General features: G+C 43.9%; 1 protein-coding gene across 3 annotated transcripts; it reads right to left on the reverse strand.

Annotated features, from left to right (window-relative positions):
* Positions 1-13429: 13429 nt before the first annotated feature.
* Positions 13430-21173, reverse strand: LOC120981899. Of its 3 annotated transcripts, none has more exons than XM_040411682.1 (6): positions 20977-21173; positions 19929-20204; positions 16395-16518; positions 15542-15638; positions 14348-14431; positions 13430-13718 (listed from the first exon to the last, which is right to left on the reverse strand). In XM_040411682.1, the coding sequence occupies exons 1-6, from the start codon at positions 21023-21025 to the stop codon at positions 13701-13703; spliced, it is 648 nt and encodes a 215-aa protein (XP_040267616.1). In that variant the 5' UTR covers positions 21026-21173; the 3' UTR covers positions 13430-13700. The 3 variants fall into 3 exon arrangements, with proteins under 3 accessions (XP_040267616.1, XP_040267615.1, XP_040267617.1); XM_040411681.1 differs by having other exon boundaries at positions 19893-20204; positions 20977-21168; XM_040411683.1 differs by lacking the exon at positions 14348-14431 and having other exon boundaries at positions 19893-20204; positions 20977-21169.
* Between the last annotated feature and the right edge of the window lie 1105 nt (positions 21174-22278).

Here is a 22278-nt window from a genome sequence, read left to right on the forward strand (position 1 = left end):
AGACGCATGTTATCAGCGTTTAAAACGCCGCCTATCATTTTTCATGATATATCTTAATATTAACCAAGACATGTGGAGAACATTGTTTTAGGCGCTACTTATCATTTGGAGTAACCCAGAACATAAGCTGGGCGTATCCTCTATACAGGCTTCTAAGTACCGCTTATCATTCCTACTATTAACCGAGATAAATTGACAACATTGTCTTAGGCGCCGCTTATCAGTTGGAGTAAGTGAGTGGTTTTCACTAGGTATTATTGGGCACTACTGAATATCAACTGGGTGTATCCTCTCTACAGGCTTCTATGTGTCGCTTATCTTTTCTAATATCAACCAAAATATGTTAATATCGTCTTATGCACCGCTTATCATTTGGAGTCACTCAGACTGAGGGGTTATCACTAAGTATTATCGGGCACTACTGATCATAAACTGGGTGTATCTTCTCTACAGGCTTCTGTGCGCCGCTTATCTAATTTATTGGTAAAATAGTTTTAGGCGCCGCTTATCATTTTGAATAAGGCCTCTTGCACACGACCGTATGGCTTTTTCAGTATTTTGCAGTCCGCAAAAAACAGATCCACAAAATAATACGGATGACGTCCGTGTGCATTCCGTTTTTTGCGGAACGGAACAGCTGGCCCCTGATAGAACTGTCCTATCCTTGTCCGTTATGCGGACAATAATGGATGTAATGTAACAGGCTGTATTGCTGCAATAAAAGATTCCTTCTTGACCCTGGTGACTGGTAGACGGTAATTCGGGCCGTGGGACGTGTTTCGTTTTTTTGCACGGACAATAATGGGACATGTTCTATCTTAGAACGGAAAAATGGAAATACGGAAACGGAATGCATACAAAGTGCATTCCGTTTTTTTTGCGGACCCATTGAAATGAATGGTTCCGTATACGGAACGCAAAAAACGGAACGTACAAGAGTCAATGTGCAAGAGGCCTAACTCTGTATAGAGGGTTATTTTATTTGTAGCATCTACAATGCTCTGATCACATGTGACTTAGGCTACATACACACAACCGTAATTTGCGCAAATTGCGGATTCGAAAAAAAAAACGGATGACATCCGTTTTTTTTTGCGGATCCATTGTAGCAATGCCTAAAACGGACAAGAATAGGACATGTTCTATTTCTTTTGCGGAGCTACGGAACGGACATACTGATGCAGACAGCACACGGTGTGCTGTCCGCATTTTTTGCGAACCCATTGAAATGAATGGGTCCGCATCCTATCCGCAAAAAAAAACGGAACGGACACAGAAACAAAATTTGTTTGTGTGCATGTAGCCTTATTATTTGCTATTTGCAGGGATAAAGCTGCGTTATTATATTTATTTTATTATTTTTATTATTATTACTATTATTAATTTTTTTGTATAAAATCCTCCTGTCGTAGAGATTCTCGCCATTTGTTTCTAAACTCTGTGCTATAGGTGAAGCCAGAGATGCTTCCTCGGTCTCCTAGCAACCCCTGGTGAGTGCTTCCCCTCCCACTGCATCATGTGATCTGGTGTGATGATGTCACCTTGCCCTATGGGTGGGACTTCCTGGGGGGAGTGAACTCTCTGGAGATGTAAACAACATGGGACAGGTGGACTTTATGAATGGTGGATCAGGGCAGGTATAGGGCTGCAAAGAGAAGGGTCAGGCTCTGGATGGGGTCTTAGGTTGAACATAGTCCCTCTGAGAGGGTAAAGTAGGGATAGTGACCATGCCTCACCTGATTGCTGTGTCAACACCAAGAACCATGGATACGGAAACCTGTGACACTCCACCACGACTACAGGAGATGGTAGAACCATTGGTTATTTTATCTATCGCAAGTTTGGTGGGTACCGCTGTGTATCCTTTTCCTGCTATTGACGCTTGTATATCCCTCTGGTTTATCTATAGGGGGATAATTTTTTTATGTTTATGTTTTTTTTAGCCCTTTGATTCAGACATCCATCATGGAATCTGAGGAGCTCTGTTGACTGTAGGTTTGGTTGACCAGGTTTTCATGGACTCCTGTTGGGAATGGAGCCATCAGAAGAGTTTCTGAAGTCACTATGAGGCCTCGTTCACATTTCCGCGTCAGTAAAAAAATGCTAAAGTGCGAATAGACACATTGAAATCAATGGGTAGGTGTGCTGTCTGCGGAAAATACGGACAGCACACGTCAGTGAAAAACGGAAATGTGAACAAGGCCTGAGAGGTGGAATAAGGCGTCATAGAGGTTCCTCTGGTGTGGTCCTGATTGGTACTGTTAGGCCCCTTTCACATGAGCAAGTTTTCCGCATGGGTGCAATGCTTGATGCGAATGCATTGCGCCCGCACTGAATCCGGACCCATTCATTTCAATGGGTCTTTGTAATGAGCGTTTTTTTTCACGCATCATTTGTGCGTTGCGTGAAAATCGCAGCATGTTCTACATTCTGCGTTTTTCATGCACTGCTGGCCCCATAAAAGTGAATGGGGCTGCGTGTAAAAACGTATCGCGTCCGCAAGCAAGTGCGGATGCGATGCGTTTTTCATTGATGGTTGCTAAGAGATGTTGTTTGTAAACATTCAATTTTTTATCACGTGCGTGAAAAAACGCATCAATGCGCATTTCACGCGTGCGAAAAAAACTGAACCACTGAACGCAATCGCGGACAAAACTGACTGAAATTGCTTGCCAAATGGTGTGAGTTTTTCCGAAACGCATCCGGACCTAATCCGAATCGTTCGTGTGAAAGAGGCCTTAGGGTACGGCCACGCAGAGTTATTTGGACGAGGCTTTGAGGCAGATCTGCCTGCAGGATTTTCAGCCAAAGCCAGACGTGAATTCGAAAAGGAATTGGAAGACCTTCTCTTTCCTGGTGGATCCACTTCTGGCTTTGGCTGACAATCCTGCAGGTAGATCTGCCTCACAAAAACTATTTGTGGCCGTACCCTTAGATATCAGCACTTCCAATATGGCATGAGGAACCTGAGCAACCCTGGAGAACCAAGCATGAGCAGAATGAATTCATTTAGAAGTTTCGCTGGTTAGAATAAAAGACAAGACCCAGGTACTGCAAGGCATTCAGGCTGGTTGTTTAACCAGTTGTTGGGTGGCATGTCTGTTCTTGGTGACATCATCAGCTAAAAGCTGTCAAGGGGTCAGCATGAGGTATTACATGTCAAAGCTCCCTTTAGTGAGTGGCATGATGTACTACAAGTGAAAGCTCCTTCTAGTGGTTGTTAAAAAATGGCCATGTGAATAGCCCTATAGACTTTAGGCGGTTTCAAAATGGCAGCTTGCGCTGTCCTCCTTCAAGTGGGTCCGGCCGCCCGAGTGTGCTTTGTCCCTCCACATAAGCTGTGGCCTACTTGGCTGCAAGACTCCTCCTCCTCTGCCCATAGGGAATGCATGCTTCCTCTGGCTCTTAAAGCCAGCCCGTGCAATCCCTAATTCTCACCAGCCCATAACTAGCAACATTGGGGTACTTTAGGTACCTTCCCCTGTGGAAAATTGCCTGAGCAATAGGTTTCCTAGCATGCCACTATCCTGCTAAGTGGTGCCGTTTTTGTTGTCTGCCCATTTCTTGGATTATGACCCTCTGCTATGTCTTGACATGTGCCTCACCTGTGTATTTACCCTTTGCTGCCCACCATGACCTCCAGACCGCTGTTCCATTTTGCATGTACTCTGCCTGCTCTGACCCCGGCCTGTTCCTGACTGCGATTCTGCCTCCCCTGTGTACTGTCTCTGACCCCTTTGGTTTAGCTATCAACCATGCAAAGACTATTCCAGGAGATAGAGGCGTTGTGGTTCCCCTGCAGTGAAGTCTAGATGCCTGTACAGGGATTAAAGGGTGAATACCAGGGGATTGCCAAAATAACATTCTTAGGCCTCATACACACGACCGTTGTTCTGGTCCGCATCCGAGCTGCAGTTTTTGTGGCTCGGATGCGGACCCATTCACTTCAATGGGGCTGCAAAAGATGCGGACAGCACAGTTGCTCCGTTCCGTGGCCCCGCAAAAAAAATATAACCTGTCCTATTCTTGTCCGTTTTGCGGACAAGAATAGGCAGTTGTATCAATTGCGGATCCTCAATTTGCGGACCGCAAAACACAGAAAGGTCGTGTGCAGGAGGTCTTAGAATTCACCTAAAGTTAAATCTGTTGATTGACACCCGAAGGTGCTCTAGCGGGCCTAGGCAGGGCTCGCCCAGCAGGGCCGAGCTCCTGCAGCACAACCTCCCTTGGCAGAGGGTTGACTCCTCACTCACTCCAACTAACTAAACTCCTCCCTAGAGGGAGAGAAGAGAATGGAAAGAAGGTTCCATCCTCTGTCCCTGTAGGTCTGCCACTGCTGCCACCATCTGCTGGTGAACCAGGCACATTACATCAAACATAACAGTTGCATAGAAATAAATATACACATGTTACAGGATCATAAAATAAGTGCATAGATGACACTATATTAACCATATGAGATAGTAGGGAGGTGTAAAAGGTGGTAATGCACCTCTGGGGCGTTATAGTTCCACATCTACTTCCATAACAGGTGGTCCCTGGTAAGTATGAGCATACCAGGTTGGTGACATTGGTGTAAAGGGACTAAAATTCCTACTGTAGAACAAGCTCTCTTAGATCCCCGATCACACTTTGCTCTGACCATTGACAATGTCATGTTCAATCCTTCACCAGGAGTAGGAGCTTCCCCGAGCTTCTCTTGGAATAGACCTTCAGAACGTCTAGTAACTGACATGATCTTCCTCTCATCGAAAGTACAGTATCTCCTTGCCCAGAAACATATCATAGGTCCATCAAGTGCAGTTTATAGTGCTGATCTAGAAGAACATAAATCACTGCTATTTCATCTTGTGTAGGATGCTCTTGTGGTGCATGTGGTCCGCTGCCGACATCCTCCATTGTATGCATTTCTGCTGGGGATAGCCGTTAGCAGTGGATCACATGCGGAGGAATTGCTCCCCCGGTTATAAGCACGCTACAGTGTTTGGGGTTTTTGAGCATTTCCTCCCATTTAGGCCACATTACTTCAGTGATTTTTCTGATCCAGAAGAAGGCAAAACGAAAAGTGAAATCTGTATCTCCAGTCTCCACCGACATGATTTTCAGAAGTGTCGTCAAGCAGAATTCCCACCGCAGGCTAAACACTCATTACAGACACAGAACATGAAGATCCTCTATCACAGCGACATACATGAGTGGTGATTTCCGAAGAGGATCTAGTAAATCTCAAATCCTAATAAATTAGAGACGTAAAACCTTTATTATTCTAGTATCTGTTAAAGGGATTTTCCAAAAATCAAAACATTTTTTATTTAAAAAAAAAAAAAACATTTACCAACATAACGTTTTTTACAGAGACCTACTGCAGGATCACAGCCACATGTTTATAATATGCTCTCCAGTGACGTGTCATCCATGATGACATCATGTCAATTACAGTATATGTAATAGTCATGTGACCACAATATCCCAGTATAACCCAGCGGTCTGCAACCTGTGGCACTCCAGGTGGGAGGCTACGATCCCCAGCATGCACACTTAATATAGGTTTTTTCAGAACTCATATAATGTAGAAATGAAAGAAGCACGTTGGGAGTTGGGGTTTCACAACAGCTGGAGTGCCGGAGGTTGCTGACCTCTGCTATAGGGCTCCTAAAGGCATTTGTGTGACCAAGTGCATCCCGAAAAATCACTTTAAAGGGGTTTGTCTCAGCTCAGACATTAGTTGTTTATCGCAGAACAGAACAGGGATGAGCGAACCTCTGTTTTCAAGTTCGGCATACAAGTAACATAGTAACATAGTATATGTGTCACGAACCAGCGGGTGTGAACCCACAGTGCCACGTGTCCTACCTCCTCTAAGGGCGTTGTCTAAGTGAACCCCTCGATCTTCACAGCACCCCTTATGGTGGGGATAGACTTTCCAGAGGGGAACACCAGGTCCATGGGCGTCCGCAAGGGGGGGCAAGTGCTGGAAATCGGGGCATAGGGAGATGAACGCTTCTATTGTGGAAGCGCTCATCTCCATAGTCATCTGTATCGCCATCCTCAGGACAGCGATACAGATGACTGTGCTGAGGCAATGGAGGGAGAGGCGTGTCCCTTTCCCTTCCTCTGATAGGCTGCAGGCACTAGGCCGGCGCAGGCGGCACAATGACGTCATCGCGCCACCTGAGCCGTACAGCGCGAGACACAGGCCAGAAGAGGCCTGCATCGCATCGCTGCCAAGGAGGTAAGTATAAGTGTTTATTTATTTTTTTGTGTACAATACTGGTGGCTACTGGCACATAATGGGGGTCTCTGGCTACTGGCACATAATGGGGGTCTCTGGCTACTGGCATATAATGGGGGGCTCTGGCTACTGGCATATAATGGGGGGCTCTGGCTACTGGCATATAATGGGGGGCTCTGGCTACTGGCACATAATGGGGGTCTCTGGCTACTGGCACATAATGGGGGTCTCTGGCTACTGGCACATAATGGGGGTCTCTGGCTACTGGCACATAATGGGGGTCTCTGGCTACTGGCACATAATGGGGGTCTCTGGCTACTGGCACATAATGGGGGTCTCTGGCTACTGGCACATTATGGGGGGCTCTGGCTACTGGCATATAATGGGGGGCTCTGGCTACTGGCACATAATGGGGGAATCTGGCTACTGGCACATAATGGGGGGCTCTGGCTACTGGCACATAATAGGGGGGTCTGTCATTACTGGCACATAATATGGGGGGCTGTCATTACTGGCACATAATGGGGGGGCTATCATTACTGGCACATAATGGGGGGGCTGTCATTACTGGCACATGATGGGGGGCTGTTATTACTGGCACATGATGGGGGTCTGTTATTACTGGCACATTATTGGGGCACTATAGGGGCATCTACTGAGGCCACAAAGAAGGGGTGTTTTATATGGGGGCCTCTGTACAGTAGAATTTTATACTGGGACACATTATGGTGGGTACTATGAGGAAGGGGGGAGAGAAGTACTATGGGGTCATCTACGGGGGGCACTAAGAAGGGGTATTTTATACTTGCAAATTATGGGGGACACTGAGGGCATCTACTGGGGCATTTTATACTGGTACATTATGGGGGGCACTAGGAGGAAGGGGGGAGAGGAGCACTATGGAGGCATTTACTGGGGGCACTATATAGGGGTATTTTATACTGGCACATTATGGGGGCACTATGGGGACATTAGCTCAACTGGGGGCATTACAAGGAGAATTATTTCTACTGGGGGGGCATTATGGTGGGCTTTATTACTCCCCCATGGTATCACCCCCTAGTGGCAGCACCAGCCTCTCCCTGCTCTGCTATCCCTCTGCCCCTTCTCCAAATCCTTATTATGAAATCTTTCTCATTAGGATAAAACACATCAGCTCCACCGAGCCCCCGGCCAAGTGCTGAAGTGGTGTCCGAGACCCCCAGGGGCCAAGCCAAGTAATTGTAAGTTTTCATGTGAAATATGTTTATGTTATACACATATAGCCTACACTGTGCCACACAGTATACAGTATACCGCTACACTGTGTAGTCTGTTCTATAAGCACCATTGTTTTGTGGCGGCGGACAGAAAATAATCTGGAAGTGCCTCTCCCAAAACCAGGCTCTGGATCCGCCACTGCACAGCTCATGCGTTATTATACTTTGTGATAATGAATATGCCCCTCCCCTTCATTACATTCTCAAAAACAAGCAGAGCATGGATGTCAAAAAATTATGCCCCCCCCCCTCCTGGAAAAATTTCTGCGGACTCCCATGACCAGGTCGCTACCTCTTGAGGAGGATTGGCAACCGAGGCAGCTGGTCCTGGTGGACCAGGAGGTACCTGAGAAAGGTAGCAGAGGTACAGTCGTTACCAGGAGCAACAGTGCAGGACTGAAGGATGAGGCAGAGGCGAAGTCAGACAGGCAAAAGGTCAGGGCAGGCGGTGCAGGTACAGGTCAGGCAATCCGGATCGGCAACAGGAGAGTCAAGGCAAGCAGGCAGGGATCAGACAGGTAGCAGAATCCAGGAACACAAGTATGAGTCAGGAACACAAGCAGATATAAGGAACCCAGTAAGTGACGCGCCCTGGCCCTTAAGATAGTGCTGCAGGAAACAAGCAGCAAGCATGCTGTGGCCAGTACTGAGAGGAAACTGTGGAGCGGATCCCAGAACAGTACCTACACAAACAGAGCCCAGGACTGCAAGTGTGAACAGGAAGCACTGGCCGCAGATCACCGCTGAACACGGCGCCCGGGACCGCGGCGGTAAGCAGGGGAACAGCGGCGCACAGCAGCCGCTGTTACAAAACCCCTACCTTACGCCCCCTCTTCTTGAGTCCACGACGAGACCCGAACTTGATAAAAGGTTTCTAACATGAATGTTCCCAAGACCTCTCCACAGGACCAAAGCCCTTCCAGTCCACAAGATAGTAGGTCTTCTTGCCACGCTTCTTGATGTCCAGGATGTCTTTGACATCAAATATCTCGTCAGAATCTTCAGATACCGGAGTTAGAGTAGAAGGAGCCATCGAGAAGCGATTAAGGACTTCTGGTTTTAGTAAGGACACGTGGAAGGCATTAGGAATATGCATAGAGAGAGGCAGACGTAACTTATATGTCACTTCGTTGATCTTCCTCAATACTTCAAAGGGTCCAAGGAACCTAGAACTTGCATCTGGGAAGCCTTAAGCGGATGTTTTTAGAAGAGAGCCATACCTTATCACTAGACGAGAACTGAGGCTGTTTTCTTCTTCTCTTAACTGCATTCGTTTTCATGCGGGTCACTGCTTTGTTGATGCAGTCCTTGGTGTCACACCAAATCTTCAAAAAATCCCTACAAGGGGAATCCGCAGCTGGTACCCCAGAAGATGTAGGAACAGGGAGAGGAGTACGAGGGTGTTGTCCATAAACGAATAGAGAGGATCCAGTAGACTCACTAGAGTGGTTGTTATAGGAGAATTCAGCCCAAGGTAGCAATTGTACCCAGTTGTCGTATCGTGTTGGGCTGAAACAAAATGCCAGAGATAGTTCTCTAATATTTAATTGACCCGCTCTACTTCCCGTTGGTCTGGGGAAGATATGTCTAGCTCAATTTCGAGCAGCCGGCAAAGAGCTCTCCAGAGCTTAGAGGTAAACTGGACCCCGCGATTGGAAACAATATGCCAAGGCAGTGGCGTACATAGAGAAGTAAGGGCCCCCTTTCACACGGGCGAGTTTTCCGCGCGGGTGCAATACGTGAGGTGAACGCATTGCACCCGCACTGAATCCGGACCTATTCATTTCTATGGGGCTGTGCACATGAGCAGTGATTTTCACGCATCACTTCTGAAAATCGAAGCAAGCTCTATTTTGTGCGTTTTTCACGCAACGCAGGCCCCATAGAAGTGAATGGGACTGCGTGAAAATCGCAAGCATCCGCAAGCAAGTGCGGGTGCAGTGCGATTTTCATGCACGGTTGCTAGGAGACGATCGGGATGGAGACCCGATCATTATTATTTTCCCTTATAACATGATTATAAGGGAAAATAATAGCATTCTGAATACAGAATGCATAGTAAAATAGGGCTGATGGGGTTAAAAAAAAAATTAAATAATTTAACTCACCTTAATCCACTTGATCGCGCAGCCCGGCTTCTCTTCTGTCTTCTTTCTTCAGTACCTGGGTAAAGGACCTGTGGTGACGTCTCTGCGCTCATCACATGGTCCGTCACATGATCCATCACCATGGTAAAAGATCATGTGATGGACCATGTGATGAGCGCAGTGACGTCACCACAGGTCCTTGTCACGGCCAGTGGTATGTTTTGTGACACTTTCCTTCACTTGGTTGCCCGTGGCAACGTGTGGTGTTGTGTGCATGTGGTGGCAGTGTCTCAGCCCTATGGCTGATCCCCAGGACATGATTGCCACGCATGCCGTTGCCCGCGGCAACAGGTGAAGTGTGTTTGTTTATGTGTGTATTCCACTTTAAGAGTCCGTCTTCCCTTGCCTGGTGTTGGAAGGGTTAAATCCCTTCTGTGTGTGTGAACACTGGGCTGTCTACCCAGCTACTAGTACAGGGATCGACGGAGGGTCAGAAGGGATACAAGGTTCCTGAGCATGAGCCCTCCTACCTTCAAGGGCGGCTCATGCAGCTAACAGTCAGGGTCAGATTAGGGAAGCTCTAGGAGGTGACCTGCTCCCTAATTCTGTGTTACAGGCCATGTAGCGACCTTACATCTCCTGATACCGCACGGCTGAGGGTTTTTCCCCATCCTCAGCCGTGACAGTCCTTTACCCAGGTCCTGAAGAAAGAAGACAGAAGAGATGCCGGCTGCGCGATCAAGTAGATTAAGAGGAGTTAAATTATCTTCTTTTTTTTTTTAACCCCTCCAGCGCTATTGTACTATGCATTCTGTATTCAGAATGCTATTGTTTTCCCTTATAACCATGTTATAAGGGAAAATAATACAATCTACAGAACACCGATCCCAAGCCCGAACTTCTGTGAAGAAGTTCGGGTTTGGGTACCAACATGCCGATTTTTCTCACGCGCGTGCAAAACGCATTACAATGTTTTGCACTCGCGTGGAAAAATCGCTCATTTTCCCGCAACGCATCCGCATCTTATGCGGGCAAAAAACATGACGCCCGTGTGAAAGAGGCCTTAGAGTTAGAATGGAAAGAGAGGTTCCATTCTCGGTGAAATAGCTCTGCCAATGTTGCCACCATCTACTGGTGAACCAGGCACATTACACTTAAACATAACAGTTGCATAGAAATAGGAATACACATTTTGCACGACCTGGAAATTAATACATGAGATGACCTTATGTTAACCATAGAAGGTAGTAGCAAGGCGCAAAGGTGGTAATGCCACTCTGGCGTGTTACACAATAGATAACTCCACTCCTCCAAGGCAAGTTTTGTGGCCAGAAGCTCTCTGTCTCCTATACAGTAATTCCTCTCAGCAGAGGAGAAGAGTTTGGAGGAGAATCCACATGTAAACATCTTGCCCTTGGAACCTTTCTGTAGTAAAACAGCTACATATGGAGGAGGCGTCCACTTCTAAAAAGAATTGGCGGGAGACATTAGGATGAAGCAGAACAGGTGCAGAAGCAAAGGACCTCTTTAATTGGACAAACAAAGGCGGCCTCCGTCTCAGGAGTCCAGTCTCTGGCATTCAGCCCTCTCTTAGTAAGAGCGGAGATCGGAGATGTAAGAGATACTCGTAGTGTCCATCACGAGTGTTGAATGCAGTCTTCCACTCATCGCCCTTTCGAATGCGGATAAGGTTGTATGCGCCGCGCAGGTTCGCTCAACATTGGAACAGAAGGCATTCCTGGACGATCAGCTATTTCAAGAAGCCCCAGAGCTCTCCAAGCACAGTGCCCTACATTGGACAGTGGTTGTGCTTGGTATTGCAGCTCAGCTGCATTCACTTCAGTGGGGCTGAGCTGCAATTAGGCCACGTCACCGATACACGGTGACGTCACGTGGCCTAGGAAGAGGCCCCAGTGCTCATGGAGCACCAGCCTCTTCTAACAGCTGATCGGCTCCTGGTTATTAGACCTCCAACAATCTGATCTTGATAAATTGCCGGATAACCCCTTTAAATTTCTGTAGCCCATTCTGGAGATAGATCCTAGCGATATGCCACCAGTGTCTGAAGTGAGACAACCCCTTTAATTATGCATAACTCGCCTGTAGGACAAAGTCTGTAATATTCTTCTGTTTATTATCTGTCGATAGGAGATAAGTTGTTGTAATAAGAAATACCCTTCAAAGGGGTTCTTTGGGATTTTCTTCTCTTGAGGATAGGTCATCAATATGAGATTGCCAGGGGTCTGACTTGTTAGAGGGAGCCACGGCATTGACCAGAGTACCAGTGAGCGCGACGGCCTCCTCACAGCTTGCCAAGCCCAGCGCCATCTATTGTTGATAATGTAGCCCAGCTCCATTCACTTCAGCTGTACCTAAGCCATGGGACCAATACCTAGCCAGTGATGGCTAACCTCCGGCACTTCCCAGCATGCTTCATTCAATTTCTATGGAGTTCTGAAAACAGCTAAGCAAGCTTGCATCTTGGGAGTTGGAGTTTTACCACAACTGGAGTTCCGGAGGTTAGCCATCACAGACCTAGGCCATGTGACTGAATGTGACTAGTCTAGGAAGAGGCCTTACTCCTCGTAGAGCTGATTGGAGTGACAGCTGGCAGTTGCACCCCTGTCGATCAGATTCTGGTGATGTGTCCTGAGAACAGGACATCAATATCAAAATCTTGTAGAACAGCTTTAAGGCCTCTTTCACACGGGCGTCATGTTTTTGGCCCGGAGATGCGGGTGCGTCGCGGGAAAATGCACAATTTTTCAGCGCGAGTGCAAAACATTGTAATGCGTTTTGCACGCACGTGAGAAAAATCGGCATGTTTGCTACCCAAACCCGAACTTCTTCACAGAAGTTCGGGTTTGGTTTAGGTGTTGTGTAGATTGCATTATTTTCCCTTTTAACATGGTTATAAGGGAAAATAATAGCATTCTTAATACAGAATGCATAGTACAATAGTGCTGGAAGGGTTAAAAAAAAATATTTTAAAAAAATTTAACTCGCCTTAATCCACTTGTTCGCGCAGCCCGGCTTCTCTTCTGTCTTCTTCTTTGAGGAATAGGACCTTTGATGACGTCACTGCGCTCATCACATGGTCCATCACATGATCTGTTACCATGGTGATGGATCATGTGATGAGCGTAGTGACGTCACCACAGGTCCTTTTCCTTTGCACAGCAAACATAAGACAGAAGAGAAGCCGGGCTGAGCGATCAAGTGGATTAAGGTGAGTTAAATGTTTTTTTTTTTTTTTTTTAACCCCTCCAGCGCTATTGTACTATGCATTCTGTATTCAGAATGCTATTATTAGGGAAAATAATAATGATCGGGTCCCCATCTCGATTGTCTCCTAGCAACCGTGCGCGAAAATCGCACCGCATCCGCACTTGCTTGCGATTTTCAGGCAGCCCCATTCACTTCTACGGGGCCTGCGTTGCGTGGAAAACGCACAAAGAGGAGCATGCTGCGATTTTCACGCGACGCGCAAGTGATGCGTGAAAATCACCGCTCATGTGCACAGCCCCATAGAAATGAATGGGTCCGGATTCAGTACGGGTGCAATGCGTTCACCTCACTCATCGCACCCGCGCGGAAATCTCGCCCGTGTGAAAGGGGCCTAAGTGGTAGAGGAAGCAACAAGAAGCATATGACAAATTCATCGCTGCTACAAATACAAAGCAGACAACGAGTTCATGGTAAAAAATAATAGTTTACTAAAATCAGATTTATGGCTAACGCTGCCATTCATTATTATATGGTATGTTCCCAGCACAAGCAGATAAGGGTGTAAGGTCAGCCAACGTTTTGGTGCTCTTTATGTCATAGATGGGTTATGATATCCTCATCCTGCTGGCGGGGAGGCTTCAAGTGGCCCTTCTGCAACCTCTTTCTTCTAAACCTCCCCTGGTGTAGGCCATAAGATCTCTTATCCAATCAGCCAAGGTAGATATACTAATTGGAATAGTGCGTCAAGCTTTCTTGCAGTCTGGACTATTGATTGGGTACAAGAACACCTCCTAGTCTGTTTTCTTCAGGCATCTGGTCTCGTCTCCATACATTGAGGTCAGGATCATTTATCATACAATCATGTCTTGTACTGTAGACTGGACCTCAGAGCATTTAGTTATCGACTGGAACCTGCAGAGCAATAAAAACCATTGTCAAAAATTTAGACCATAATGGTGCCTTACAGGGGAAGTCCACTTTTCTTAAAGAGGATCCCCAGTTTGGACAATCCCTACTTTTTAGAATCGCCTCTTGACCATAAGATGGGCAAAAGGTGTCCTCCTGCTGGACCTACAGTGAGTGGGGAAACTTGTCAGAAAGCGCCCAGTTTTCCCTTCAGTGCCTCAACAGGGGAAATTATGTTCTACACAGTACCCATTCATAATAAAAGGACGTCTATGTACACAGGACAGGAGAGGTCCTCCAGAGCAAGAGACACTCTTTTTAATTACTCTCCACTCTGACCAAGAGATGAGGGTCCTAAACATTTTTTTTTCTCTGGACCTAGCACCTTTAAGAGTTTGTGCCAAGCTTATTTCCTGTATGTGGTGCGGTACAACCACTGTGACCCCCAACAATCGCAAACACAAAAGTCTTGTCTACTCGGCATATGAATGGGCAGTGGTCAATCATGTTCACTACTGCTCCATTCATGCTTGACCACCGCTCCATTTTTTGGGGGGAACTTGGACCCTGGTTCTTATGTAATAGTGGGCCAGGGATGGACATGTCTACAGAGAAGAATGGATTGTGTATAGTACCATGGATGGATTGGTTTCTGTGGCATAGATGGTGTTTACCGTTGTCTCCCTCCTTTCTACGACGTCCTTGTTCTCATGGTTGACCTATTGGGATTAAAGTATAAGAAGGGTAGGGTACACCAAGGGTAGGTTCAGATTTACGTTAAACGGATCTGGAAGACTGTCAGCTGGAGTTCACCGGATTTGGCCTAGCTGAATTCTGCCGTTCACTGACGAACCCCTCTGACTATAATGGGATCCGTCAAGGATCTAGACGCTTCCCAGCATGAGTGCCAGTTTTTGGCCAGGCCAAATCAGCCTGCTGGAACCATTTAACTTAAGTGTGATCCCAACCTTACAAGTGCAGATCGGTAGAGAGTCTGCACCACATCCAAATTCATGTCTTAAAGCTCAGCACATATAACATACACAAGCCTAGACCTATGCTAGGACCAGAGCATGACTAACTGTTCTGGGCTCCTACCCAACCCCACCTCAAACAATCTGCCCTAAACTTCCATCCTATGTCATCTCAATATTAATGTGACCCCACTGGATGCAGTATTATTTGTGTCCATCAGAAGATTAGGATAGCTGTTGCAAAATTTCACCTCTCAACATGTCCCAACATCTTTTCTGGGAAGGGAAGTGATGTAATATAAGCAGGGGTGTGTCTTAACAAGTCAGGGGTGGGATTAAGTTCAGTTGGAACACCACATATTAGACATGCCTTGCAGTAGACCACACTTGCAGGAAGAACACTGCCCCCCAAGTTGTGATAGGGGAAGAACTAAAGCAAGATCTCTGGTTCTGGTGAGGTTCAGGGCTGATTCTAGCTTACATTTTTACATAAATTATTGGACAACCCCTTTAAAACTATGGTCAAGGATGAGAAAAGCATGGCTGTTTCCTTCCAAAAAGAGAGTCACAATTGACCACAGGTTGTGTGTGTTCTCCGGCTCAGTCTCATTGGTTTCAAAGTCATGGTGCTGTTATTGGAAGAAAGCAGCTATGTTTTTCTTCTGATAGACAATCCCTTTAAGGGTACAGAACAGCTGTATCTACCTACTAACTGTCTTCTGCCTGGGCCTCGGTTAACACTTCCTGCCCTAGATGCCTCCAGGTGTACTAGTGGTTCTTAGAGACACCACCCTCTGTAACTCATGCGAGGCTCATGTTCACAGACACGTCACACCACAATTTTATAGTACCTACTGTCATATTAGGAGGCTTTCCCTTTAAGAGTATTTCATAATAAACATTTTCTGTCTGAATATCTCCAGTAAATGGTGCAGTGTTTGGTTTTCTCCCACTGAAGGTAGAAAAACAGAAGTCATTAGTTAAACAACAGAACTGAAACGTACAGTAATAGAGTGCAGTAATACAGTACAGTAATACAGTCATTTTGTAGTAATACAGTAATAGATTGCAGTAATACAGTAATTGTGTAATAATACAGTACAGTGATAGAGTGTAATAATACATTACAGTAATAGAGTGCAGTAATACAGTAATTGTGTAGTAATGCAGTGCAGTAATACAGTAATAGAGTGCAGTAATACAGTACAGTAATACAGTAATTGTGTAGTAATACAGTGCAGTAATACAGTAATAGTGTAGTAATACAGTAATAGATTGCAGTAATACAGTAATTGTGTAATAATACAGTACAGTGATAGAGTGCAGTAATACATTACAGTAATAGAGTGCAGTAATACAGTAATAGAGTGCAGTAATACAGTACAGTAATACAGTAATAGTGCAGTAATAGTGTAGTAATACAGTAATAGAGTGCAGTAATACAGTACAGTAATAGAGTGCTATCTATCTATCTCTCTATCTCTGAGCATTATATCAGTGGTATGAGGCAGGGTGATATTGTGGTAAGGACTGCATTGTAGGACCTCACGTGATTTCCTGTAACCTCTTGCGGTTTGAGGTGGTAGCAGTCTGCAGTAGACCACTTCTGGTTTTTCACCCTCTTGTGCAGAACACTCCCGGATACAATGTGAAAACAAGTAAAATGTCATCATTTATCCAAAGCAACTCTGAAAGGTTAAACACTCACCAGCTAGAACAGCGCATAGTCCTCATCTTCTTGTTCTTCAGACAGCAAGTGCAGAGAGTCACCAGTACTATCAGAACAACGCACGTGAGTGTCACAATGGCCACCATCCCACCCTTCTCTGTCCCTAAGATAGAAATACAGCTCCATCAAGCGTTCATTCTGATAAGGAGACCTCTTTAACTGGCAGGTACCTTTTAAAAAGGGGTCAATAAAGGGTTAATAAGGGAGGGTTCCCTTGGTGATACAAATTAGGGGTGACAAGGTTACACCAACTGTACATATATAATTATACACAGAAGATACCCAGGTTATACCAGCATGCTCCATATCACTATATACAAGAAGATGTATAACTTATACCAGCTGTACATATATAATTATATACAGGAGATGCCCAGGTTATACCAGCATGCTCCATATCACTATATACAAGAAGATGTATAACTTATACCAGCTGTACATATATAATTATATACAGGAGATACCCAGGTTATACCAGCATGCTCCATATCACTATATACAAGAAGATGTATAACTTATACCAGCTGTACATATATAATTATATACAGGAGATACCCAGGTTATACCAGCATGGTCCATATCACTATATACAAGAAGATGTATAACTTATACCAGCTGTACATATATAATTATATACAGGAGATGCCCAGGTTATACCAGCATGCTCCATATCACTATATACAATAAGATGTATAACTTATACCAGCTGTACATATATAATTATATACAGGAGATACCCAGGTTATACCAGCATGCTCCATATCACTATATACAAGAAGATGTATAACTTATACCAGCTGTACATATATAATTATATACAGGAGATACCCAGGTTATACCAGCATGCTCCATATCACTATATACAATAAGATGTATAACTTATACCAGCTGTACATATATAATTATATATAGGAGATACCCAGGTTATACCAGCTGTACATATATGATTATATACAGGAGATACCCAGGTTATACCAGCATGCTCCATATCACTATATACAAGAAGATGTATAACTTATACCAGCTGTACATATATAATTATATACAGGAGATACCCAGGTTATACCAGCATGCTCCATATCACTATATACAAGAAGATGTATAACTTATACCAGCTGTACATATATAATTATATACAGGAGATGCCCAGGTTATACCGGCATGCTCCATATCACTATATACAAGAAGATGTATAACTTATACCAGCTGTACATATATAATTATATACAGGAGATACCCAGGTTATACCAGCATGCTCCATATCACTATATACAAGAAGATGTATAACTTATACCAGCTGTACATATATAATTATATACAGGAGATGCCCAGGTTATACCAGCATGCTCCATATCACTATATACAAGAAGATGTATAACTTATACCAGCTGTACATATATAATTATATACAGGAGATGCCCAGGTTATACCGGCATGCTCCATATCACTATATACAAGAAGATGTATAACTTATACCAGCTGTACATATATAATTATATACAGGAGATACCCAGGTTATACCAGCATGGTCTATATCACTATATACAAGAAGATGTATAACTTATACCAGCTGTACATATATAATTATATACAGGAGATGCCCAGGTTATAACAGCATGCTCCATATCACTGTATACAAGAAGATGTATAACTTATACCAGCTGTACATATATAATTATATACAGGAGATGCCCAGGTTATACCAGCATGCTCCATATCACTATATACAGGAAGATGTATAACTTATACCAGCTGTACATATATAATTATATACAGGAGATACCCAGGTTATACCAGCATGCTCCATATCATTATATACTAGAAGATGTATAACTTATACCAGCTGTACATATATAATTATATACAGGAGATACCCAGGTTATACCAGCATGCTCCATATCACTATATACAAGAAGATGTATAACTTATACCAGCTGTACATATATAATTATATACAGGAGATACCCAGGTTATACCAGCATGCTCCATATCACTATATACAAGAAGATGTATAACTTATACCAGCTGTACATATATAATTATATACAGGAGATACCCAGGTTATACCAGCATGCTCCATAGCACTATATACAAGAAGATGTATAACTTATACCAGCTGTACATATATAATTATATACAGGAGATACCCAGGTTATAACAGCATGGTCCATATCACTATATACAAGAAGATGTATAACTTATACCAGCTGTACATATATAATTATATACAGGAGATACCCAGGTTATACCGGCATGCTCCATATCACTGTATACAAGAAGATGTATAACTTATACCAGCTGTACATATATAATTATATACAGGAGATACCCAGGTTATACCAGCATGCTCCATATAACTATATACAAGAAGATGTCTAACTTATACCAGCTGTACATATATAATTATATACAGGAGATACCCAGGTTATACCGGCATGCTCCATATCACTATATACAAGAAGATGTATAACTTATACCAGCTGTACATATATAATTATATACAGGAGATACCCAGGTTATACCGGCATGCTCCATATCACTATATACAAGAAGATGTATAACTTATACCAGCTGTACATATATAATTATATACAGGAGATACCCAGGTTATACCAGCATGCTCCATATCACTATATTCAAGAAGATGTATAACTTATACCAGCTGTACATATATAATTATATACAGGAGATGCCCAGGTTATAACAGCATGCTCCATATCACTATATACAAGAAGATGTATAACTTATACCAGCTGTACATATATAATTATATACAGGAGATACCCAGGTTATACCAGCATGCTCCATATCGCTATATACAAGAAGATGTATAACTTATACTAGCTGTACATATATAATTATATACAGGAGATGCCCAGGTTATACCAGCATGCTCCATATCACTATATACAAGAAGATGTATAACTTATACCAGCTGTACATATATAATTATATACAGGAGATACCCAGGTTATACCAGCATGCTCCATATCACTATATTCAAGAAGATGTATAACTTATACCAGCTGTACATATATAATTATATACAGGAGATACCCAGGTTATACCAGCATGCTCCATATCACTATATACAAGAAGATGTATAACTTATACCAGCTGTACATATATAATTATATACAGGAGATGCCCAGGTTATAACAGCATGCTCCATATCACTGTATACAAGAAGATGTATAACTTATACCAGCTGTACATATATAATTATATACAGGAGATACCCAGGTTATACCAGCATGCTCCATATCACTGTATACAAGAAGATGTATAACTTATACCAGCTGTACATATATAATTATATACAGGAGATGCCCAGGTTATACCAGCATGCTCCATATCACTATATACAAGAAGATGTATAACTTATACCAGCTGAACTTATATAGTTATATGCAGGAGATACCCAGGTTATACCAGAATGTTCATATCACCATATATGTATAGGTAGTTAAAACTTACTGTACACAGTGAGATGATATTCTTGACTACATTCACCTTTTTCATTAAAAATACTGGCCACGAATGTTCCGCTTTGTTTCGTGTTTATTTTTACGATTCCCAGTGAGACGTTTCCCTCAGTGTAAAGCTTTGATCTGTAATCCCAACTTTTGATATCGATAGTTTTGTTTGGTTTAGTATTTGCTATATGTTTGTTACCAAAAACCCAGGAAATTTCTTTAATCATTTCTTCATCCACTTGTAGGATTACATTCTCCCCCTCAATAGCAGAAACATTTTTCACCTCTCCACATGGTTTGTAACAGAAGACACCTAACAAAAAAAAGTCATAAAATGTGAAGTGAAGACCATGGCCACCACCAAGACATGAGAGGAGCTCTGGGTAAAAATTTTAAGTAGTCACTAGTAAGAATAGTTTCCAGACTTTTAGTAGGTTCTCTGTCTCACATTTTCCCAACTTTTTGAGATGACAAAAAAGAACATAAGAATTCAGGTTACTCCAAGTGCCAAAGCAAACATTTCAGGTATCGCCATGTCCCAATAATGAATCCAAGCCTCCCATTTCACTCTGCCCGATGACTGCAGATAACCTTGCCCCAATCTCACATTCCCGTGATGGTGACTATACATTTGGATGTCTGCCCCAACAATGATAGTCGCTGTCCTCAAATATCTGTTCTCATAGGACCTCCACATTTGTACCTTTTCTGGCAAAGCTGTCAGGTCTCTGGCCGGAGAACTCAATGCCAAAAGGGCCGCCATCTAGCCTCTTTGCCCTAGCCAGGGTATGAAAATTCCAACCTAGGGTAGCAAACAAAATCTTTGCCACCGAGTGATTAAAAGTCTATCTTGTGCAAATTTCCTCAAAAATGTACCAAGCTGAAGCAATCTGCTGTGTCGAAAACGTGTTGCACCAGGACAGCAGGTCAATGTCTTCAATGGGAGCTAAAAATACCTTAGTCTAGCTGGCACAGAGAGTCCACCACCACCTTATCATAACACAGTCCTTTTTTCAGGAACATTGTTGGTGTCCTGGAGAGTCCCTTTAAGCATTTGCTCAAACAAAATATGGTGAAATACTTACATTTTTGAAAAATAAGGAGCAGGATGGCAGTGCAGTAACAAAACATCATTAACTGTGTTAGACTTGAGGGACTAAGCTCGAAATCTTTTACTCTGTTTCAGGAAATACAAAAACACTTCCTGTTTCCTGCAAAAAAGTGTTAAGAAGATCCCAATCTAATGTGAGGTTGTGGTAGAAGCAGATTTAAGCAGCACCTTTACAGTGAAAGCAACTTTAAAGATTCTCAAAAAAAAAACTCTGTGTGGGAAAGAAAATATTACTGGGTTATTGCCCCGCATCTGTGCAGACCAGATGACTCGGCTGTGTAAGATGTTATGGGTGCAGGTTGGGGATTACTAGTTCTCACTGAGGAGACCCAGCAGGTGTATGGAGACTTATTTTCATGTCACCCAAACATGAGACTCTTCCAAAAAGAAGAGTAAATTATGCATAGATGCCTTTTTTGATGCTTTTGCCCCTTTTCAGTACGGAGCAGGGTACTGATTGGCTGCATGAGATGCACGCCTTAGGGACCCAGTGGTACACGGTGGAATTCGCTGCAGATTGTTGGGAAGAAAACGTTCCTTCCCAACATTTGGCTGCTTGTTCAGTGGAGGAAACCGCATGCAGCGATCACCCCCACACTATGAGAACAAGGGATCGCTATTGTGATCGCTTGACCTCATACAGCTGCATTGTTTCTGGACAAGAGATCGCTGTTCAAAAAGAAACAATAATTTAGGTGCCTGCACAAACAACAGGATTTCGCTTGTTCATCGGATTGCCGGGAACGATAACCTGTCAGAGAATCCGCTCTTGTAAATCCACCGAGCTAGTAGACCCCCTCATCCTGGGCCCCACTTGGGCTATATTTATTAAAAGGCAATTTTATTGCTCATTAGCTCTTCTAATTTTCAGACTTCTTACTGGCTACCCCTTGAGTTCTAGGGGTGAGAAGTGTGGCCATATGGTTCCTCACCCACTTGGCTTCTCGCTGCGGGGAGAAGCCGGACCTCGATTCAGGCTCTTGGCCAATACCTGGGGTGGCAGTTCAGGTGGAAACCAGAGCAAGACAAGCTCTTCCTCGGTCGGCTTCAGCTGAGGATGACCACTAGTCCCCAACACTTGCAGGAGCCTTGTGGTCTGGAGGGTTAAGGATTGGTTTACAAGGGGCCCCTGCACTTTTTTAGTTGCATGAGGTAAAGAAAGTCATGTTCTGCGGCTTTCAAATAAAACTTCTTAATTGTCTTCTGTTTCACAAATCTATAAAATACTTTAACATTTTCCCTTCTAATTTTGAAACTCAGTCAGATAACTATGTCT

Source organism: Bufo bufo, chromosome 11 (genome assembly GCF_905171765.1).
Source record: "Bufo bufo chromosome 11, aBufBuf1.1, whole genome shotgun sequence".
Lineage (NCBI taxonomy): Eukaryota > Metazoa > Chordata > Amphibia > Anura > Bufonidae > Bufo > Bufo bufo.